This window comes from Hippopotamus amphibius, chromosome 4, assembly GCF_030028045.1.
Source record: "Hippopotamus amphibius kiboko isolate mHipAmp2 chromosome 4, mHipAmp2.hap2, whole genome shotgun sequence".
In the NCBI taxonomy this organism is placed as follows: domain Eukaryota; kingdom Metazoa; phylum Chordata; class Mammalia; order Artiodactyla; family Hippopotamidae; genus Hippopotamus; species Hippopotamus amphibius.
This window is the reverse complement of record NC_080189.1, coordinates 107349336-107373809: the sequence shown is the minus strand read 5'-3', so window position 1 is coordinate 107373809 and position 24474 is coordinate 107349336. Positions and strand designations below refer to the sequence as shown.

Sequence of the window (24474 nt, the reverse complement as noted above, 5' to 3'; positions counted from 1 at the left end):
TGAAACGTGGTTGTCAACGTTATGGATTCTTCCCCAAGTGCAAATTCTGTTTAATTCCAGCATTTTCACATGTGCAAGCGTGTAGAACTTCTGCACTTGGACTGGGTTCTGTACGTTTCAGGGAAGGGAAGATGAGACTGGGCTGCAGTTGTAACACCTCCATCTGATATAAGCTCAGTTCAGCCTGAGGGTGACCCCGAGAATTTTCTGGGCATCAGGAAAGGCTTAAAGCTAACATAGGTCCTCCAGGAGGAAGGACAGCAGTAGAAATGAACCCTCCAGTGTTCACTGTTGGAACAAATGTGAAGCCCTGCTGAGACACTTTTGCTAGAAGAGGTTCAGGTCTGTATGTGCAGGCCCAGTGCAAGCCTGTGGGCTCTCTGGGCTGTGACACGGACTCCAGTGCTGTGGGCACAGAAGGAGTGTCCTCACCTGCGGCTCACATTCTAGGACACTTAACTTGTGTGTTGAATTTCTGCTGCTTTTTTAGCTTTGTTTGGTTTTGTGTGATTTCTTTCTTTCCTCGGTACTTAAGAAAGTTAATGTAAAGATGGACCAGCTGTGCAGGCCTGCCTTGGCTGAAGGCCTGGGTTTTCCTGCTGTCTAGTCTGTAAAAGGAAGAAGCTCTGCGCTGAGTGGATGGAAAATCAGCGTGTTGTCCGGCTGACCCCGTGTGTGAGAGGCTTCAGGGCACAGGGGGCAGACGACTAGATGTGGTCTCCCCGCTTTCCTCCTCTTGCCCTCCAGCAGAGCTGCTGTGATGAATTCCTGTCTGCAGGTGGCCCCCCCTGGTCTTGGAGGAAGGCTGGTGGGGAGACTGTAGGTCCTTGCGTTGCTGGATTTTGTTGTCTGTGCCTGACCAAACAAAAGTGAAACAGAAGCAGTTCTGTGCGTTCCCGGAAGATGGCTCTGGAGCCGCGGCAGTGCCAGGAGCGTGGCCGACCCGTGCTGCTGGGCGCTAGGGTGGCCCTGTGCGGCTGGTCGCTTTGCTGTTCTTTGTGCTGTTCTGCATGGGGTCGGCAGCTCTGCTCGGTGCTGTAACAAATTTAAAAAAAACTAAAGTTTGAATTAATTAGTTTTTTTTCAACTTGTTACAGCAGCGAATGGAGCTGCCGTGGTCCGGTGTAGACTGCAGCACAGTGAAGGAGCCCCGAGAAGAATGCTGCAGGCTGGCAACATCGGGGTGTGTGACATCCGAGACGCCGCGGTCAGAGAGCGGGCGGCCAGCACCGCAGGAAACCGGCCACTGTTTTACTTTCGTTTCGGTGAGCGCACTTAACTGAGAGAGAGACCCCGTAGCAGGGCACGTTTGCAATGGACTGCCTACCTAGTGCCATTCTAAACAGAAGTGAGGGCTCAGCCTTGGGGGAACCTAGGAGGTCCTGTTTCTGAGCCCCTGTTCTCCATGTGAGCTCATGCAACTTACCGAGGCCACAGTGCTCCTCGGGCACAGACCTTGTCACAGACCCTGGACCACGATCCTCCCGCTGACTCAGGGCCCGGTTCTGAGTGTTTTCTATTAAAATATAACGCTCAGGATTTACAACCATATTTTCGCAGTTGAAGCACCACTTACAAAACACTTAAGAAAGAAGAATGCATGGAACACCATACAGTCCTTCTTAAAATTGTTGATAATTCCACTAACCTTTGTCTCATGGCCAGAGACCTGCGTGAAGGATGAACTCTAATGACTCCTAGCCTCTGAGATCTGCTTCAGGGAGCAAGGTCTGTAGCTCCATTGTATTCCTACCTCCAGAGGGTAGTTATGGAATTTTGAAATTGAAAAATTGAACCAGTTAATCATAGAGTGTATTCGTAGAGGTCATGATCCTATTCAGAGGTCAATATTATTTTAGTGAGCAATATTCTGAATAAAGAAGCCCAAAGAGATGAGTTCAGTGCACCTTTTAGTGCAGTAAAGGATAAGCATGTACGAGCTTCAGGGTTTAACCTCAAATAAAAGGCATTGCTTGAGAATCATGTACAAATTAACAAGCTGCTGTGTCCCAGTTGGCCCCCAGGATCTGAGACGAGTGCACCCAGCCTGGTCTCTCTGCTGCAGCTCTGCTCTCCTCTCCAGGCCAGCTTGCGGACGGACGTGATGCACGTCTGCGTGGGCAAGAGTGGAGAGGTGACGGGCGGGTGGCGGAGGGAGGCAGTAGCTGTGGGGCCCCCGTCACAATTTCTGTAAGCCTCCCCTCTGCCCTTGTGGGTGCGTGAGGCCGAGAGCGCTGCTTGGGAGTGCTGCTCCCTGGGCCTCCTGCCCAGGAGGAGGCGGGAGAAGGCAGGTTCACCCCTGGTGCTGGGATCTGGACACCAGGTAGACACCCGGTGGTTCTGCAGTCTTATTGCTGACCTGTATTTCTGAGACGTTGCCCTGGGTGAGCAGCCACTCATGGTATAAACTGTCTCGGGAAGCAGTAAGGAGAGCACATGGCTCTAAATCAGAGTTCTTTCTTGACTAGGTCAGTCTTAGAAGTGATTCTTTTGGTGTAGGATCTTCATGAGAAATATCTTGTTTTCCTTTTCAGTCACCCTCATCCTGCCACATGCTTTTCTAAAAGGAGTTTGTTTCTTGATGAACTTTTTTTTTTTTAACATTTTTATTTATCAGAGAAAAAGTTGAGATTTCTCTAGAAAGTATTCTAAAGATATTTCAAAGATACTTTGGGGATTTGTTTGAGACACACAGTTATGAATTAGGATGGCTTAAACAGCCTTCAGCAATAGCTGAGCACCAAGTCTGAGCTCCCAAGTGTTACCTCATCCCAGGGAAGGTGCTGGGGAGGCAGGCTTTTTCCTGGTTTTCTTCTCTGCATGGAAGTGAGTGACTGGGGAACCCAAAGCTACATTGTCTGCAGGGAGCAAGCACAGTGTTAAATGCTCCCCTAAATCTGCATGAGGAAAAGTGGGCCAGAGCTAGAATGAAAAAAGGAAATTATGTATTTAATGAAGTAAGGGGTCAGAATATACTGAAAGTCATTATCAATGAGAAATATCACTCAGGAGAACTTCCTCATTTGGTGCTAGTTGTTTTGCAGTTTTTCAGCTATATATTCTTTCATTAATCTCTGAACCAGATAAAATTTGTAAAAGTAGAAGGTAAAATCCACTCTCTACCACTCTCTCCAGGGATGTCGTAATCGCATGGTGTTAGCGTCTATATGTGAGTCTTCACTGCTTTCATGGCAAGGCCATGATGATGTGGAGTAGTAAAATTCCAACGTTACCATAAAGAGTGAAACCTTCCTTGACCACCAGGTACAGTCCCTCTATTCCCATGAGTTGTGTATTGGCTAGGTATTGCTTTCTACGTGATTGGCATCAGGTGTTTCTGAGCGGCGAGTGACTTAGGTAGGTCCAGTCCTCTCCAAGCCCGGCTCTCCTTTCCTCCAGCAGCAGGAGGCTTGTGCCCAGTTACGAGGACTTGTGACTGTGTAGCTGTGAACGTACTGGTGAATTTGGCGACTGTGACCAGAGGGCAAGCCTGTCCGCTTCCTCCCTGCTCTCTGGGAACCGGCTGTGGGATCCCCGTGAGCAGCCTCCTCGGTGCTGGAGAAGGCAGATGGCCTGCCTGTCGGGAGCACAGACGCACCTGCACCCGCGGGGCCTCTTCAGCTCCTCCGGCCTGCATCCCACGTCACGCTGTTTGCGTGTGAGGCCTTCTGCCGTGCTTGTCCCGTCTGCCTGCACCTGTGCATCCTTGAAAGAGAAAGACAAATATTGTATGCTAACTCACATATACGGAATCTAAAAATGGTACTGATGAACTTAGTGACAAGAACAAGGACGCAGATACAGAGAATGGACTGGAGAACTCGAGGTTTGGGAGGGGGCAGGGGGTGAAGGGGAAGCTGAGACGAAGTGAGAGAGTAGCACAGACATATATATGCTACCAACTGTAAAATTGATAGTCAGTGGAAAGTTGTATAACAAAGGGAGTCCAACTCGAGGGTGGAAGATGCCTTAGAGGACTGGGGCAGGGAGGGGGGTGGAGTCAAGGAAGGGAGGGAATACGGGGATATGTGTATAAAAACAGATGATTGAACTTGGTGTACCCCCCCCCCAAAAATAAAAAATAAAAATTAAAAAAAAAAAAAAAAAAAAGCTCAGTGCAAGTGTCCCTTTGACGAGGATCCTCCCCTGATCCCTGGGGTTAGGACAGGCCACTGTGTTTTATATTCTGCAGGAAATGAAGCTTATTGGCACTGCTGTGGTTGATCGGCCCTGGTTCTTCAGATTAAGAACTGCTGTGCCTGGTGCCAGGTACACAGTTTGGTCTATATTTTCATCCTGCCACAGAGTCTCAGTCTCCCAAAGTGCAGTCCTCCCTTCCCTGGGCACAGCAGTGCGCTGCCCATGTGTCCTGGGTTTAGGGACACAGAGCTGGCCCCGGAGGATGTCCTCAGCCAGGCCACCTGCTCCTGATGGATGGGGTATAGCTTGCAAGGGTAAATGCCAGAAGGTGAGAAATACGAGTAGGTGCATCAGGGTGGCCTGTGACTTAGCGTGAATGCTTTCCAGACTGAGTTGCTATAGGAAACGAACTTTCGTCACCTGCATGTGAATGACCTGTACCCTAGGTAAGCCATGGTCGTGATCTTGATACACAGCTTGCTGCTGTCAGTTGTCTAAGAAGTATTCCTATTTTATCACACACAGCTGCTGATTTGATCCATGGGTTTCTTGTTCTTTTAGTGGCATTGAACCAATCAGGTTACTCCCTCAGACGCCAGTAGTTAACAGAGAACAGCTGAGCCTCCACGGGAGCAGAGAGTGGTGTCTGCTTTGGACCTAGCTCATATTGGTTTTTGTGGACAATCTATAAGGAAAATGCCGAAATTTGAAGCCGTGATTCTGACCACATATTCTCATTGCCTCCAAACTTACCACACCTGCTGAGCCAAGCTGAGTGCTGGGATGTGGGGTGAGACACAGGTGCACAGCGGCGTGTAGGGGCTCCGGCTTGGCCACACTTGTCCAGGCACAAGTCCCTGTGCACATGTGTACATGAATAGGAGAATGGTCAGCAGGTTTATGCTGATTTATGGCAAGGCTTCATGCTCATGGAGACGGTAGACACAGGAGGGATAGTAACGTAAGAACTAGGCCAGTATGGCTGGGGAGATGTTATGATGCTGGTGGTGAGATTTCTGTCTGTTTTGTGTTGTTCTCATCTGAGGCAGTATGAAGTGATAGTAGTAAACTTCTTTTCTGTACTTCAGTCGTACTGTTTATCTTCTGGCAAAATCCTTGATTGCACTTATTTTAGAAATAAGTGCTGTTGTGTGAAGGAAAGTGTAATTAGGTGCTAGAGGAGAATGGGATGATTCAAACTTTGTTTTTGTACAAACTTGAAATGTGGAAAAATCCTCAGCAATTTTACCAACTACCTAAAGCATGTTTCACTGAAGCGAGAGCCCTTAGGGTGCCCAGTGAGGTCGAGGGGCCCTGAGATCCACGAATGCTGTGCGCAGGGAGCAGAGCCTTGAGTCGTGGTGAGGGTCCTGGGAGCAGCAGTCCCTCCTGTACTAGTGTGTCCATGTCTGCGCCCCAGGACACGTGGGAGCCGAGGCTCAGAGGCTGAGCGATTTGTCCAATTCCACAAGTGGTAACAATAAGACCAGAATTTGGAGCAGGATCTTTGTTTTAAATCTTATATACGTTTTTATGCAAGTTATCTTTTACACATCCTTCACAATTTCTTTTAAAAATATGTTGAAAACCAAGGCTTTTCAGTGTATTTCCCTTACTATTTGAATTTAGAAATACTTTTCCTAGAACATTTACCATTCTGAGTAGCCACCTGGTGTCTGCACTGCAGGCCTTCTGCCTGTAGCACACCCTTGCATCAGGGTGAACGGAGCAGCCCCTAGGGGCCTCGTTCTTAGGTTAACAGGAGGATTATTTTGATTTCTAGTATCTCGTTTATCATAGCGTTAATGAAATGATTGCATTTATGAAATAATCTGAAATTGATTGTTTAGGTGCCAGAACTGTATCATTAGGATTTTCTTTGGGGAACCTTTCTTTTTTTTTATTGAAGTATAGTTGATTTACAATATTATGTTAGTTTCGGGGAACCTTTCTTAAACATGTTTTGGAAGTAATTGAAGTTCTAATTAAAATGGATTATTTCTCTGCTTTTTCTTTCTTGGCCTTAAACAAAGTTTTCACATCTGGAGGGGAAAAAGCATTTGGAGGAGTGAGTAGGGATAGGACAGAGCAAAAACTTGGGAAGAGTGACTGTTTCCGTGTGACAGGAACCTGGAGACACACGTGGGAGGGGGCTGGCAAGGAGTCCGTGGTGGAGGGAGGCTGGTGGCCAGGGAAGGAGCCTGGGGCTCGGTCCTGTGCAGAGACACGAACCAGTCAGAGGGACCCTGACATTCATGGGAGCCCTGGTGGCGGAGGGGGTGCCGGGAGCAGCACGTGGCAAGTGACTGTGCAGGGGCCCGGGCAGGGCTGAGCACGAAGCCTTGTGACCTTTCTAACCTTGAGGATGAAGTGTAGGGTGGGGAGGAGAGCAGTCAGGGGGGATGGAGGTGTTTGAGGACTTCTGCCACGTGCAGAAGCATGAAGTCCCAGGAAGGGGCACGCTCAGCGGTGGGATGAGGGATGTTTTACTCTCTCCTGTGTTGTCCTTTTGTTTCCTCTTTTCCTCACGCACCTCTGGTCTCCTTCCTGTGAGAAGTTTTATTTACAGGCCTGTCGCAGTTCTAGAGGAAACAGAGGCCCACTGAGATTGTCGTAAATGAATTGACGTGTGTTGCAGCCCTTGGTAGGAGCCTTGAGAATTTCACTTACTGGCTCAGCAATGCTTCCTGAGCCCCTCCGGGCAGCGCTCGGCCGGAGGCAGGCAGCCAGACGGTCGTTGCGTCTCTGGGCTCTTGGTTTGCTCGTGTCCCAAGCAAGGATCGACACGCACACCTTCATGTCCCACAACCTCAGCAGCTTTCAGCCACTCTGCATTGGTTCCTGGGTAGCAGTCTGGAACTACAGCAGCTTCCACCTCTCTATATAAGTTTGCTGTTGAACAGTAGTTTTGTGGTGAGATCACAAGAACACCTCCTCACGGATTCAGAGTACCAGCTGGACCTGGTCTGTGTGACGAGTGATCATTGCCCCTGGAGTGCAGCAGTGGACAGCATGTGGCCGCCGCTTCAAGGGCCTGGCCTCTGCTTGGGCTCTGAGTGACAGCGGGTGCCCAGGAGCACCAGGAAGGGGTGCCCATCACCAATGGAAGGGCGCTACTGAGAGTGGCACAGATGGCTTGAGCTCAAACCCCAGTTCTGGGCCTGCGTTTTCTCTCAGTGAAATGGCAGAAACCTGCCTCATGTGGCTGTGTTAATAAATTGGTAAATGTAAAGGGCTTGCACCAGTGCTGTAAAGCATTGGCTGTTTCTGTTTGCCTTGCCTCAAGGTGGGAAACTGAGGCCCAGGGTCACAGATCTTGACAGCAGCAGGTGGGGCGCCAGCTCCAGTTCCAGGGCATGGCGGTGTCCCCAGCGCATTTCCCCTCAATTAGTGTGAGATCTGAAGCGGGTGGTGCTTAATAGATGCTTGTCGGAGAAGAGATCCAGCCTTGATCTCTGTTGTGCTTTTGCCTGAGGAGAGTTTGTTTTTTATCCCTCTTGCGTTGTGTGTTTCTGGACGGTTACCCTCCCCCCCCCCCCCCCGTTCCTTGGGACGCCTCATCTGTCATAGACACACTGGCAGTCTTGTGGCTTTCCTGAGAGCTGGTTTTCCATTGTACCTGAATGAGAGACCTCAGCAGTGCTGAGTGCTGTGCTGTAATTATGTGTTTTACTCACTATTCATGACTAGCCTTACCAGCAAGGGGCCCGTCCCAGCAGCGGAGTGTCGTCCGCTCCTCTTATCATGGGTCATGGGCAGGGCCCCTTGGTTACTACCCCGGGTCCTCCTGTGGTAGCAGGTCATTCTAATTTGGAGTTGCGCGTTTGACTGAGGTACCGTTAAGCTACTTCAAATTTCATTCACAGTGAGGTCAGATAACAACTAATGATAGAAATATACACATTTGTATTTTAGTCTGTTTCAGTGTCCTGTTGCTGGTGACCTGTTGAAACTATTCTCCTTTTGTCTAATTTATTTATTTCTTTTTAAAACTTGGGTTGTAAACTCTATTTTTCAGCGTATGAGAGTAAATGTTCACAATGCTTGTATGCAAAATTAGTTTCCTGAAGACAGACGTGCAGGCTCCGGGACAGGTGAGCACTCACCTACAGCTCTGTGTGGCTGGTCTGTAAACGCGGTGACTACACTTCCCAGAGGAGATGTACGGCCACCTAGGGACCTGGAAGGGGTCAAGGTTGAATTTAATTCCAGGAAGCATATTTGAAGGAACTAGACGGGTAGCAGTACTGAGATTGAAAGCTAAGCGTGTGTGTGTGTGTGTGTGTGTCTATGTCTATGTGTCTATCAGGTACTGTTTAACTTTGGCAGGTTGAAGGTGTACATTTAGCTCTGCTTTTTCCCAGGGCTGCACTACAATGTCAGTAAATGAATAAAGTATAAATCCCCAGTACAAGAGAATGGGAGAAATAGTGACATGTTTTTAAGCTATATAAAGTAGATGATTAGAGGCACCTTGTTTAGCCAAGGGGAGGAAGGCAGCAGATAAAAGTGCTGATGAAACCATGGTGGGGGTGGTGGGTAGGGGTAGGCATGGCATCTAGGAAACAGGCGATCCTCCCCCCGCACTCCTCTGTTCCCCCCAGAGATGTTTGCTCTCTGGAGAAGGGGAACTAAGACCCTCCAGAGTCGGGGACACCAGACAGTACTGCACCCAGAGACCCTACACCAGAGCGCACGTGCTGGAGAGTGAGAACAGCTCCAGCTGAACGCTGTGAACACTGTGCTTAGCCATAATACAGTAGGCTGGACGTCTCTTCTTTGGGCAAGTGGAATAGTCCAGGTAAGAGACCTACTGGAAGTAGATCTGGTGATGCCCCTGCCATAGGAAGAAACACTTGGTTAGAGCTCCTTCAGTGGGAATAAAGAAAAAGTTGTAAAAGTTGACAGAGGAGAAAAGAAAAAAATAGATTTTACCTAAAATCTATGTAAAAATAAACAGATTTTACATAAAGATTATAGCATCAGAATGAGGTTTAATAATTTAACTTCTTGACAATAATTGACATGAAAGGCAATGAATATAAATAATTTTCAAATAAATACCTTTATACAAATACATTTAAAAATTTTAAATTTACACATAATTTTGCTTAGAATTCTAAGGTTCAGTATGAATGTAAATTCCAGGTAACTACTGTTTTCATTATGAGACTCGGCAGTACTCTTTGATTTCATAAATTCTGCGCATCTGTTTGATAAAAATACAAAGTAATTTTTTAATTAGTTTGTGACAATAGCTGGAGGAGACTAGAAGCTGGGAATGGTTCAGTGACCAGAACCGTTAATTAATGACATCAGTATGCTTGCTGGTTGAAGAGCTCATGGAACCGGTCACAGGGCTGCAGTGCAGGTGTCCTTTGCACAGTTCTGACATAGCAAACGTAATATGTGGGCCCACAAGCATTCCATCAAAAAGTGAGTTGCAGAAATCACCAGCGTAAGAGGACTATTAAATCCCAGGGATGAATAGCTAACTCTCGTGAAGCCATCATGGAAAACCAGGGATTAGACAGCTTTGTGTTAAAATTGCTCTTTCTGGTTTACTTTCTGTCAAGCATTACTAGCACTTTTCTGAAGAAGCAACAATAAATCTTTAATACTCAGTGCTCAGAATTACCTTATTTCTGAACTGCAGTGATTACATCTTTCCCATAGTACCTAGTTTTATCTAGGCTGTGCCTCTGACTACTCTAATTCTGAATAGATATCACGATTGCCAGGGTCAGGTCAGCGTTTGGCCAATATCATTGAATCATTTTTACCTGACATGTTAACAGTAATTCTTCAAAGCCGTATTGAAATACAACTTGTTCAGTTGTTTAGCATCAAATGGAGTAAGATTGCAGAGAGTTTGAAAATTTGAATGAACAAAGATGAACGTTTCCATTCAATTCTGGTTACCTGGACTGTATTTTTAAAATATCCTGTAAGACGTGTTTATTTTTAATGATAAGTGTAATTTAAAAAATTGTTGCTTGTGGCTTACTCTGCATCACCGCGCGTCTGTGACATGAAGGAGCCTGGACTGGTGTCTCTAAAGGCTTTGGTGTTGGGCTGTGAGTCGTGCCCTACACTGGACCCTTCTTTCCTGTTCATCGTCCAGGAGGTCCCAGCCCTCCATGTCCACTCCCCTGTGTGCTGCAGCGTGGCTGTGGGAAAGCAGAGTCAGGGCTTTATCCTTCCCAATGATTTGCTTTGCAAAAGTAAGTTAACTCCAGCTGCCAGAAAACCTCACCTTACTTTGCTGTTTTCCTTAACCCAGGAGTGGATCAAGCTCTGCCTCCAGAGCGCCGGGCTCCAGTTACTCCTTCCTCCGCCTCTCGCTACCACCGCCGAAGGTCCTCAGGGTCACGAGATGAGCGCTATCGGTCGGGTAAGGCACCAGGTGTGGGTCTGTAATGTGGGTGATGGTGAAATGGGCCAGTGGGCACATGTCTGCAGAAGCCGTGTGAGTACCAGGCAGTGAGCTCGGATGTCCGTGTGGTTTGTCGTGTGATCCACAAATGACATCTTGTCTCAGACACAAATATACCCTCTGGGGTGCACATTAAAATTCAGTAAATAGTAACTCTTTTTATATTTTTAAGATAGCGTCCATCATTAGTTAAAATTTCACAGTACTTTAAAAAATAGTAATCTCATAAGCCAAAGTTTGCTCATTTTTTTAGGTGTTACTGTTTAAGAGTTTGATTTTACTTTTCATGATCTTGGTTGCTAGTATTTTTTCCTACTCTTTTAACCTCAGTGATTTCTGTTTTTCAAGTACAGTTTTCAAGAAAGAAATAAAATTCTTAGTAATTTGTATGTCTCCTGTTTATTATTTCCTTTGTGTTGTATGGTGTGTGTAAGAATGCTGTGTCTTCATAATTCCACTTCATTGCAGTCATTGCCTGGACTTGGCTAGCTAAAATTTCTTTCATTAATTTAGCATCAGGAAACTTGTACTGTGATTAATGTTTTACTTTTTGAGAGGTTTTTTTTTTCCCCCAACATCTGTATTAAAGTTGCTTTTTTTCTGTTTCCCTAACTATAATTTTTTTAAAGAAAATTATCAGTAAGTGTTGTTGCTGGGACACCAGTTCAGGGTACATGTAGATTGCTGACGGTGACAATCCAAATTGTAACATGTATGTATCACTTTGTATTTGGCAAAGTACTTGCAAAGGCATCATCTCACTTGGTTTTTATAACAGAAAGATGAAGTACTTATGACTGTTTGATGTTGCAGAAGAGGAAGCTGAGGCTGCAAGAGGCGAAGTAGCTCAGCCAGTTCACACCAAGGTGGGTGGGTCAACCCTGTGAGCCTCTCAGCGTCGTGCATCTTTCCATTAAGCGGGGTTTGCAAGATAAACCACCAGCGTTCCCGCTAAGGAGCTGTGTGCCTGACTTCCTGGCCCTGCTCTCCTTTCTAGAAGGGAAGAAGGGGTAAGACAGGTTTTATGGCATCAGGAACCTTCATCTGCGGAAGCGAGATGAATGGACTTGAGAAACTAGGAAGAAGCCCAGTGCAGCTTCACTGTTGCTCCTGCTGCCTTCTAGGCCCTCTCAGGCCTGGTGCCTGGGACAGTTTGTGAGGGTGGAGTGAGGGCAGGAGTTTGTTCCCAAATCGACCTTTTGCTTTTTTTTTTTTTTTTACAGGTATTTTAACTCCTAGCACATACCAAGAGCCCATCGTACTCATTCAGGCATCTCAAAGGCCCCTTTCAAATAATTAGGAGGGTAGCACACACACGTGTGCTGCCACCTTGCTATGGAGTGCTTCCATTTACTCCGTCTTGGTTCTGTTGTGCATTTTCTGCATCTCGCACACACACATAGACACACACACACACAGGAGACACACAGGGAGTGCCCACATGTAGGCATGCACATAGACACACAGGTAGACACATGTTTACTATCATCTGTATCTTCGGTTCTCACAGAAACTAGTCAAGTTCTTATTTCCGTTTTATAGATGAGAAAATTGAAGTTCAGTGATTGTAGATGATAACCAACTCATCAAATTAGGATGCAAATCTAGCTTTGTCTGGCCCTGTAATCTGACTTCTTACCACATAGAAGATTATATCTTCTATTTCTAACCTCTAACTTTTGTGGGTTAATTTTTTCATTTAGATGGAAAATAAATCATAGTACAATCTATTTCCTACATTGTATGTCTTTCCTGACGATGAGGGTGGAGGGTGATATACCCTATGTTTATGTGGCCTTTGGTAAGGTATGTTGTCTTGTCCAAGTACTCCTGGTTATTTTGGGAAATCAGTAGGACAGGTGATGGTGGTGTCACTATTTTTCTTTTCAAGTAAAAGTCAAGAGAGAGGTGAACCAGAGTACAGTAGGAGGTGGTGATCTCTGGGCCTCAGGTGCGTCTCTGCTCACCTGTGCACTACCTCCCCTCTTCGTGGGCAGAGGGGAAGACTCGGTGGAGGGGGTGGTGCTGAGGAGGATGGAGGGCGAAGTCAGGGGATTGATTGTCACCAGTCCAAGGGACACGGGCAGCACAGCCCTCTGCAGAGGAGACCAGACCCATCCTGTCCAGCCCCCTCAGGCCCTGCTTTAAATCACTCGCTTTCTCACCAGCATCATCGCGAGGCGGGGGAAGGGGCTTCCCAATTAGAACTCCAGACTCTCCCAGCTCCGGGGTGGGGCGGGGCTGTGAGAGTTCCAGCAGGCTGCTGTCTCTGCAGCTTCCTTTCCTGTGGGCGTCTCTCCAGGAGCCCTTGTCCCACTTCCTCTGCTTCTTTCTGGTTTCTTTCACTCAGTTGCCTTCGGAGCCTGTCCTCAGCACGACAGCGCCCTGAGTTCTACGTGCACGTTAGCTTGTGACACTGCTCTGCTCGAGTATTCCAGCAGCTGCCATTGCTCTCAGAGTAACAGTCGTGTCCCCACAGTGACCCACCGTGTGCACGGTCTGGCTTCCTGTCCCTCCACAGTCTCGTCTTTCACATCACCCTCCTGTCAGTCACTGGCTCCCTGAGTGTTTACACACAAGGCACCAAACCACTGTTGGGCCCTCACGCTGTCTGTTCCTCCTCCTAGAATGTTCTTCCTGCATATATGTACTTCGTTTCCTCACCTTCATCGGGTCTGTGCTTGAGTGTTACTTCTTTTGTGAGGCATTCTCTGACCACCCAATTAAAGTGGTAAAGCACCACATCATCTCATACACAGTCCCTACCCTTCCCATCCTGATTTGTTTGCATCCATTGCAGCTCTTACCCCTGGCATGCTGTCAGTCACCTGTCTGTACATCTACCTTTCTGTCAGTCATCTTCCCATCTGTCTATATCAGTAATCTATCATCTGCCTACCCACCTACCTATATCAGTCGTCTCTCTGGTTAGCTATCTGTTGATCATCTGTCTACCAGCTTGTCTGTCAATCAACCACCTATTTTAGCTATCTATCGTCTACCAATTATCTATCTATATACACCATCTATTTGTCTATTTACCAACCGTTTGTCATCTGTCTACCCACATATCTATCCATCTGTCAGTCATCTCTCTGCCTACCATAGAATGTAAGGTCCACAGGACAAGGATCTTTGTTTTGTTCATTTGTGTATACCAAGCACCTAAAATATTGCCTAGTTAATGGTTTTTGAAGGAAAGAAGGATGATGGAGCAGAGCACATTTGGGGAAAAGCAAGAAATTAGGTAGGAGGGGCCAGATTTTAAGGTATTTTGTATATGTGCTCAGGCATTTGGACTTTATTCTGAAGATGATAGGGTACCATTTGAAGATTTTAGGCAAAGTCATGATTGGAGAAGATTTGGGGTTCGAAGATTACTTTGGTAGCATTGTGGAGCATGGATTAGAAGTGGAGTATTTGGAAAGAACTTGAATACCTGAGATACTTGTTGAGGAGATGAGTCAGTACCAGTGAGACTTGAGATGTGTTTAGAAGATAATAGCTTGAGGACGTGAAGACAGAGTTAAGGCAGGGGTGTGTGGAAGAGGGGATTGGGGTTGACCCCGAAATGTCTAGGTTGTATAGCCGTATAGATGACGGTCTCTGGATCTGCCTGTAGAGAATTAAGTTTTCCATTCGTAGATTTAAAGATGGTAGAATTTGCCTCAGCTATTCTCTTACTATGTAAAGAATACATGAAAAATTGTGCAGGCATTCCTTGAAGTGTCATGTAAGATGTGAAAAATATTATTCCATGTATACTATTTTAATTTTTTAAAATTTACACTCTTCACAATTTTGAATACATAATAACTGCTGAATTTACATAAGAAGCAGATATATCCAGAGGATCTTTCCATATGCTTTTGAAAGCTCAGCTGGGTTCTCATTTTCTATAACTGACACGGAGCACCACCCCTCACATTGGCTGGCATCCACCCTAGAGGAACGCTAAGGAGGGCCTTTGGGTCATTCCTAGGACTCGTTTGGTAGTTTCATTTGCCATGTTGTTATCTGCTATTTCCTGTTTTTAAAGTACTTTAGTCAGTTTTCTTAATTTAGAAATTTCACTGATGTACTATAAGTTACTTTCTCTTAGAGTTTATGCTCATATATTTTTTTAAATGTGAATGAAATCTTAAAAGCTTGTTTTGGTCTGTTGCCAGTGTACATGTTTCAGGATTTTCTGGTTTACTTTCTCCTGAGCCAGCACAGAAGATTTAAGACATTTGAGAGAAAAAGTTTTGTGACTCTCAGGAGATTCTGCTTTCTAAAATTCTTTAACCACTTAACCTGCAGTAGAGTTACTTTTTGTTGCTTCAGTGACCAAATATATCAGCCAAGAAGTAATTCTATTATCTTTTAGACAATTGACCTAACCTAGTCAACCACATAGCCACAGATTTAATCTCTCTTGGCTATGTTTTCATTTCATTTCTAAACCCATGGCCTTACATGGTAATGAACTCATAGAATTCTTTAGAATAGTGTGCACCTCTCTTCTTTTTAAATAATTTTCTTTAGAAACTAAAATTTGATCTGGAAAATGAATGAATAGGCATTTCCTAAGTACCCAGAAAATGTCAAACTCTGTATTGGGCACTTTATTACTTTTACTTGATGAAGTCTAATTTGAGCTTTAAAAGATTCTAGCTATTTTTTGACACCTTTTCCCTTCAACCAAAAACCCTAGAAAAGAAAACCTTGAGACTTCAGGTGTTTCTGTTCCAACCAAGGCTGACTGTGACAAGGGAGAACATTAAAACTAAAATGCAACGTGTGGTTTCCTGATATGTTTTAACTGATTGTTTTGTCCACTTACGAGCCTAGAAACAGTTGAAAACACCACATGTCCTGATTTGTGTGCACACGTGCTCAAGAGCAGCTGCCTTCCCAGTGCCCAGGCGTCCTGCCCCATCCTGCGCTAATTCCAGGCAGAATGCCGTGCAGCCCCCTCTCCCTCTAGCACAAGGCGCTCACACAGAGTCCAGGGACCTGTGGGGGATCCAAGACCCTTTCAGGGGTGTCTGTGAGGTCAAACCATTTTCGGAATAACACTAACACATTACTTGCCTTTTTCATTCTCACTCTTTCATGAATGTACAGTGGGTTTTTCCAGAGGATATCTGACATGTGGTAATGTTATCATTCTGACAGCCAGTGGTATCTGATTGTGAAGTCTTGTGTTTCAAAAAGTTTTTCAGTTTCCTTTCTAATACAGTAAATATCAAAGTGTTAATCTTTTAAAGGTTTTCAGCAATTTTTGAGTTTAAAGTGTTCTTTGGGTCAAAGAGTTTGAGAACCATTGCTATGAGACTTGTAAAAGTGTAATTGTTTTTAATAAAAAATTGGGAGATAGTGTGAACTAGAAACTTCTACCTCTGAACCCATCCTTGAGACTGATTTTATGCTGATGACAGTTTAAAGTCTGATTCATAACAATGATCAGTTTCTGGGAATAAGGACTTTATCCTAGTATTCACTCATTCAACGGACATGCGAATAGTTTTGTGTACTGAGCATTCTGCTGCGGGCTATAGGTGCGGCAAAAATACAGTGTGCTTCCAGAGTTTATTTATCTTATACTAAGTTATTCCTTGATGCTAAAGTTTAATTTTCTAGATTGAGAAGTTTTCTTTTTCTCTAGTCAGCTTGAGAAGATTTACTGATTTTAATGTGGTTCCTAGTTCTGTGATGACCTGTGTTCTCTCTGAACAACTGAATTTTTCACGAGTTAATTTCTTCTAGTATAAATCAGGAAAAAAACATTTTCTTACTTAGAGTAAAAGAGGAGACTTAAAAATCAGACTACATGCTAAACTAAATATTCCCAGTGAAGGGCAGACTTTGTTTGTGTAGAGCTGCACCATCCAGCATGGTGGTCAGGAGCCACAAGGGATCTTTTAAATTTAAATTAATAAAATTAAATAAAATTTAAAATTCTGTTTTTTTGCTTTACCAACCACATTTTAAGGCAAGTGGCTACTCTGCTGGGCAGTGCAGGTATGGAAAATCACCACCTCAGCAGAAAGTTCTCTTTCACAGTGTTGTACTAGGCCCAAGGTTGTGTGAGAATGGAGGAGAAGGCAGAAGTTGCAGCTGAAGACAGTTCTTAAAGGCCTGCTTGTCCAAAACTAATCAAGCTTGATAGCTCTGCCTAGTCATTTAAACAGAAAATGACACAGTTAGATTTGCATTTTAGAAATATCAGTGTAGCAGGAATGTATAAGTAGTTGGGTTGTGGTGGGTTCCTGGTTGAAGCAGGGGCATGTTAAGAGTATGTTGTATTTCAGGCCAAAAAAAAAAGTGATTAATCAATTTGTGGGATGAACCAAAATAGTACTTAGAAAGAAATTGATAAAATAATTACAAAATTAAAAATACTTGTATTAAGTAAGAAGAGATCCCAAAAATTGAAGAAACAAGGATTTAACTTAAGAAATTAGAAAAGGAAAATTGAATGAGTTCACAAAAAAGGAGAAATGAGAAAATAATGAAGAGAATAGAATGGAATAAAGGATGTAGACTTGGTTTCCACCCTGGCATGTAGTGGAAGCACAGAAGTTGTCATATACGTCCTCACAACAAGAAAAAGCTTAACAAATGGAAAATCAGCAACCCTTCTCTGAACCTTCAAAGAACTGAGGTCATTGGGCAAACTGCTGCCCCAAAATTGGGAATGGATAATGGAAACTGAGAGACAGTCTAAAGGCAATGCTAGAAATCAACAACACTGTAGCAGAAATGAAGTGTGAACTCGTTGGTAGACTGAAGGTGGATAGATCAGAAACTCAGATCTACATAAAGAAATGGAGAATGTTTGAGAAGGAGTAGATGAAGATAAAATAAATCTTTTGTTTTTCTTATTCTTAATTGATCTTACAGATAAACGTTTGTTCAGAATAATAATAGAAGCAGTGTATTGGGTGATTTTAGCCTGTGGATTAGTGAATGAATGACAGCGATGTTACAGGAGGGAGGAATTGGGAATACTCTCTTGTAAGGTATTCATACTACCCTTGAGGTAGTATAGTGTTATTTGAAAGTGGACTTGGATTAATTATGAATGCATATTGTGAATTTAAGGGCAACCACTAAAAACAGTTTAAAAATGAAGTATAATTGCTATGCCAAGAGAGAAGAAAAAATGGGATCCTATAAAACGCTCAGTTAAAATTAGAAAAGAGAGAAAAAGAGTGGAAGGCAAAGAAACAAAGAACAAGTGCAACAAACAGAAAACAGTAACAAACATGGTAAATAGTAATCCAAATATATCAGTAATCACTTTGAATGTAAGTGGTCTAAGTACACCAGTTAAAAGATGGAGACTGTCAGTGGGTAAAAAGCACAACCCACTATATGTTGTCTACAAGAAACCTGCTTTAAATATAAAGACATGGATGGAGAAAGAAACACCATGCTAACACTAATCCAAAAACATGAGTAGCTATGTTAATTTCATGTGGAGCCAACTTCAGAGCAAGGAAAGTTATCAGAGATAAAAAGGAGCCTTACATAATGATAAAGGGGTCAATTCTTTAAGAAGATATAACAATCCTTAACGTGTACATGCCCAACAACAAAACATCAAAACATGTGAGGCAAGAACCAGTAAAACAGCAAGAATAAGTGGACAGATCCACTGTTACAATAGGCGACTTTACCGTCTCTGTATCAGTAATTGACAGATCGAGCAAGCAGAAAGTCAGTAAGGATGTCAGTCAACTGGATTTAATTGACATTTAGAGATGACCACATCCAGCAACGGCAGAATACACATTCTCAAGCTAGATACACCAAGATAGACCACATCCTGGGCCATAAAACACTTCGTAACAATGAAAGCAGTAGGAATCAAACAGAGTATGCTCTCAGACCACAATGGGATTAAACTAGAAATCAGTAACAGAAAAGTAGCTAGAAAACCCCCACATACTTGGAGATTAAACAGCACACTTCTAAATAACACATGGGTCAAATAAGAAGTCTAAGCAAAATTAAAAAAAAAAAAAGAAAATGAAAATACAAGTGATCAAAATTTGTGGGACGTAGCAAAAACAGTACTTAGAGGCATATGTATAGCATTGAATGTGTACAGTAGAAAAGAAGAAGGATCTAAAAACAGTAATCTAAGCTTCAACCTTAGGAAACTAGGAAAAGAAGAGCAAAATAAATCCAAAGAAGAAAAGAAAATAAGTAAAAGAAATAATGAAATTGAAAACAAGAAATCAATAGAAAAAAATCAAGGCTAAATCTGGTTCTTTGAAAAGATCAGTAAAATTGATAATCTTCTAGCTACTTTAAGAAAAAAAAATAACACAGATAACTAACATCAGAAATGAAAAGGTGACCATCACTACTGATCCTATAGACAATAAAAGGATAATAAGGGAATATTACAAACAACTCTGTGCCTACAAATTTGAAAACGTAGATGAGAATGACCCATTCCTTGAAAGACAAAATCTGCCAAAACTCACCCAAGAAGAAATAGATGATTGGAATAGGCCTGTATCTGTTAAAAACATTGAAACAATACTAACCTTCCAAACCACCAGGCCCAGATGCCTTCACTGGTGAGCCTACCAAACATTTATGGAAGAAATTATACCTATTCTCTATACTCTCTTTCTGCAGATAAAAGCAGAGGGAATACTTCCCAATTCATTCTATGTGGCAACGTTAACCCAATACTAAAACTAAACAAAGACATTACAAGAAAGGAAACCTACAGACTAGTATCTCTGATGAACATAGATGCAGAATTCCTCAACAGAATATTAGCAAGTCAGATCCAGTAATGGATAGAAATAATTCTACAGCACAACCAAGTGGTATTTATCCCAGGTATGCAAGGCTGGTTTAACATCTGAAAATCAATTAATGTAATCTATCATATCAACAGGCTAAAGAAGAAAAAAAATGACCTTGTCAATAGATGCAGAAAAAGCATTTCACAAAATCCAATATCCATTTATGACAAAAATTCTCAGCAAACTAGGAATAGAGGAGAACGTCCTCAATTTGATACAGAACATCTGTGAGAAAAACCTACAGTTAATGTTTAGTGGTGAGATTTCCCACTAAGATCAAGAACATGGCAAAAATGTCCCCTCTCATCATTACTTTTCAACATCATACTGAAAGTCTTAGCTAATGCAGTAGGACAAGTAAAGGAAATTAAAGGTATACCTATTGAGGGTGATGTGATTGTCTATGTAGAAAATCCCAAAGAATCAAGAAAAGATATGGAACTAATAAGTAATTACAGCAAGGTTGTGAAATATAAGGTTAATATAAAAAAAGCCACTTTTCTATATACCAGCAATAAACAATTGGAATTTGAAATTAAAAACACAAGATTATTAAATATTATAAAAATTATAATTCAAAAGAATACATGCATCCCTATGTTCATAGCAGCACTATTTACAAGAGCCAAGACAACCTAAATGTCCATCAGCCAATGAATGGATAAAGAAGATGTGGTGTATATATACAGTGGAATACGACTCAGTCATAAAAATGAATGAAATGTCATCTGCAGCCACATGGATGGACCTAGAGATTATCATACTAAGCGAAGTAAGTCAGAAAGAGAAAGACAAATGCTGTATGATATCACTTACATGTGGAATCTAAAATATGACACAAATGAACTTATCTTCAAAACAGACATACAGAGCAAATTTGTGGTTGCCCAGGGGGAGGTGGGATGGGGGAGGGGTGGATTGGGAGTTTGGAATTAGCAGATACAAACTATTATATAGAGAATGGATAAACAACAGCTATAGTTCCCTGTCCTACTATAGCACAGGGAACTATATTCAATATTCTGTAATAAACCATAATGGAAAAGACTATGAAAAAGAAAAAAAACATGTGTGTGTGTGCGCGCATATATATATATGTATATATATCTGAATCACTTTGCTGTACACTAGAAACTAACACAATATTATAAATCAACTATGCATCAATTAAAAAACCAAGCAAAAACCCAAAACAATGTTATTTATACTAGCACCAAGAACATGAAATACTTAAGTAGAGTTCTAAAAAACGTACAAAGTCTAAATGAAGGAAACTATAAAAGTGATGAAATAAATCATAAGATCTAAATAAATGGATAGGAAGACTCAGTATTGTCAAGATGTCAGGTCTTCCCAACTTAATCTATAAATTAATACAATCCCAGCCAGAGTCCCAGCAAATTATATTGTGAATATCAACAAACTGATTTTAAAGTTGATATGAAAAGGTAAAAGACCCAAAATAGTCAACATGATACAGAAGAACAAAGTCAAGGACTGACATCACTTGACTTCAAGACCTATTGTAAACCAGTAATAGTCAAGAGTGTGAGGTATTGGTGAAAGAAAAGACATGTAGATCAATGGATTATATTTTAGACAGCCCAGAAATAGACCAACATAAATACAGTTAACCAGTAGATGAGAGTCTTTTCAACACATAGCACTGGAACAACTGGACTATGACATGTTACAAATGAACCTAGACACAGGTCTTACAGCTTTGACAAAAATTAACTCAAAATGGATCATAGACCTAAATCTAAAACAAAAAGCTATAAAATTCCTGGAAGATAATATAGATAAAAATCTAGGTTACCTTGGGCTTGGTGAGGACTTTTTGATACAACACCAAAAGTACAATCCATGGAAGAAAAATTGGTGAGTTGAACTTCATTAAAATTAAAAACTTCTGCTGTAAAAAAAGATGTAGTTAAGAGAATGAGAAACACATCACCAGTTGGGAGAAAAATATTTGCAAAACACATATCTGATAAAGGACTTTGGTATCCAAAACATACAAAGAACTTTCAAACTCAAGAGTAAGAAAACAGCAACCCAGTTAAGAGGTGGGCAGAAGATATGAGTAGACCCCTCACCAAAGAATATACACAGATGAAAAGTAAGCGTAGGAAAATATACTCAACATACATCATCAGGAAATCACAAATCAAAATAACAAGATACCACTATTAGAGTGGCAAAAAGCCAGAGTGCTGGCAAAACCAAATGCTGCCAAGGATGTGGAGCAACAGGAACTAGATTCATGGTTGGCAAGAGTACAACATGGTGCAGCCACTTAGGAAGACAGTTTGGTGGTTTCTTACAAAGCTAAACATACTCTTACCATAGGATCTAGCAGTTATACTCTTTGGTATTTATCCGAATAAGTTGAAAATATATCCATACAAAACCTGCATGCAAATGTTTATAGTAGCTTTGTTCATAATTGCCAAAACTTGGAAGCAACCAGGATGTCCTTTAACAGGTGAACAGATAGACAAATTGAGGTACATCCAGACAATGGAATATTATTCAGCACTAAAAAGATAGGAGCTTTCAAGCCTAGAAAGAGACATGGAGAAACTGTAAATGCATACTACAGAGTGTAAGAAGCTGAACTGAAAAGGCGACATTCTGAATGATTTCACCTGTCTGATGTTCTGGAAAAGACAAAACTGTGGCGACAGTAAAAAGATCAGTGATTGCCAGGTACCCAGGGGAAGGGAGGGATGAATAAGTGGAGCCCAGAGGATTTTTAGGGCAGTGCACCTATTCAATGTGATAGTGTAGTGGTGGATAAATGTCATTATAAGTTGTAAAAACCCATAGAATGTAAAACACTAAGTTTAAACCCTCATGAAAACTATGGTCTTTAGTTAATAATGTATCAATATTGCTTCCTTAACTGTAACAAAAGTACTACCTTAATGCAAGATTTTAACAATAGGGGAAACTGTGTGCACGCCGTGTTCACGCCTGTGCATGTAGGGGAGAGGGTATATGGGTGGGAACGTCGTATACTTTCCACTCAGTTTTTCTGTAAACCTAAAACTGTGTTAAAAAATAAAGTCTGTTAATTAAAAAAAAGAAATAAAGGACAATGATAAAATTTAGACAATCAACAAAGATGATTCTTAGAATATACTAATAACATTGGAAACCCTCCAGTGAGAGTGATAAAGCAGAGAGAAGGAAAGAAATGATATAAGGAATTTAAAATTGGACGTTACTACAGATATACCAGAAGAAAAATATATAATTGGAATACTGTGAATAATCATGATGATAAATTTGAAAACTTAAATGGCTAAATTCCTAATTTAAAAACTTAAGAAATGGAAACCTTAAGTAATCCTATGACCAATAAATAACTGGAAACAGTAGCTAAAATCTTCTTGCAAAGGATATACCAGGCTCAGAAGGTTCTATGTTGTTATACCCAATGTTCAAGAAATGAACCAGTCTGATTCTAAACAAACAGTTTCAGAGAATGGAAAGAAGAAAAAGCCTTCTCCGTTCATTCTAGGACAGAGGCCTGTGTCAGTAATGGAAAAGCACAGTAATGAGAAAGGAAAACTACAGGACGTTACCTACAGAGAAACCCCCTAATCTATAGATTAATTGCTAAAGGATTTTGGCTGGATATAAATAATGAGGACTTAGCATAACAGCTGGATATAATCTGAACAGACAAAAATTAATATTTCTGTACACCAGCAACAAATATAATTTTAAAAGTTTTATGTGCAGTAGCAACAAACTTTACGAGGAACCTATTGAAAATTCAAACGAGATGTGGCAGACTTTCATGGTAAAAATTGTGAAATTTTATATGAAAGAGATTAACACCAGAATGAGTAGGTACCCTGTGATAATGGATCCTGTAGAGAGATCAGCTCTCTTAATTAATATTTAATTCTAATGAAAGTCCCCACAGGGTCCTCTGTGGAACTGAAACTGATTGTAGAATTTATGTGAAAGAGCCAAGGGCTAAGAACAGGCAAGATGCAATAAAAAACTGCCGAGGCGCCGTGGGTGAATCTCAAAGCACCATGCAGATAGAAAGAAGCCTGGCATAAAAGACTGATATTGTAGTTCATTTATATGAAATTCTAGAAAACACATAACAGTAGCAACAGCTAGCACACTGGTGCTTAATTGTGGCCTCCAAGAGCCACAGCGAAACCTCAACAGCCATGATCCTAGAAGCAGTCAGCATTTATCCAGCACTTCCTTTGAACCAGACACTGCTCTAAATGCTTTTTGTGTGACTCACATAATTTCCTTATCATGTATTTCAAGAGTGTCTCACTAGCTCCTTTCATGGGGAAGAGTCATTGCCTTTGTTTTTCTAATTAACTTTTGGTGTGCTTCCTGTGTACTAAGTTTAGAGCTGCTGTAAAATTTTATCCCCCATATTGTCCCTTAAGGACAAAAGCATTAGTTAAAAGTGTTGGTTAAAAACGGGCTGAGTTTATGATGAAAACAAAACGTGAGGATAATTTATGCCCAGAGCAGAGCCTGGCACAGCACAGGCACCGGTCCACATTCACCCAGTTGTTGAATAGTGACATTCTTCATTGGAAACAATTCCGAAGGCCAAAGACCAAGCAGTGACCCTGCGAGTGGTGGAGTGTCTGTGTAGCCCGCGCTATAAAGAGAGGAAGAGCACTGCTTGAGGAAGCACGCGGGACCTGTGTGCACGTGTCCTGAGAGAGCCTGCGCATCTGACATGACTCAGGAGGGCCAGGAACCAACGAAAGGGTTTAAGGAACAAACGAGGTCAGTTGCTGTGCAGATGAATCTTTGTCACACGTCTTTGTTGGTTGGACAGGCTTGGAGCACCCACTGTTCTCCTAGGTCCTCTCTGCATGTCACTTCCTGCCCAGGCCTCTCCTGACGGCCTGGCCTCAAGCTCACCCTGGGCCAGACGCCCATCTTCAGCACTGTCAGGTCCCACAGTCCTCACACGTCATATTCATCCCATCCTCCTGTCTGGTTGGTTTCCTGGTCTCCATCCCCAAACAGCCTTCTGTGAGAGCAGGGACTAGGTACACAGTAGGTGCTCAATGAATAATT

The 24474-nt window shown here is 42.4% G+C and overlaps 1 protein-coding gene across 4 annotated transcripts in view; it reads left to right on the top strand.

The window, feature by feature from the left end:
- Positions 1–24474, top strand: part of DIP2C (disco interacting protein 2 homolog C) — a 368761-nt gene that overhangs the window by 172423 nt on the left and 171864 nt on the right. For 2 of the 4 annotated variants that reach the window (XM_057730679.1, XM_057730678.1), the window contains exons 3-4: positions 1098–1265; positions 10424–10534. In XM_057730679.1, the coding sequence (XP_057586662.1) occupies positions 1098–1265; positions 10424–10534 (279 nt within the window). The remainder of the gene's footprint in view (positions 1–1097; positions 1266–10423; positions 10535–24474) is intronic. The other 2 variants (XM_057730681.1, XM_057730680.1) reach the window with 1 other exon arrangement.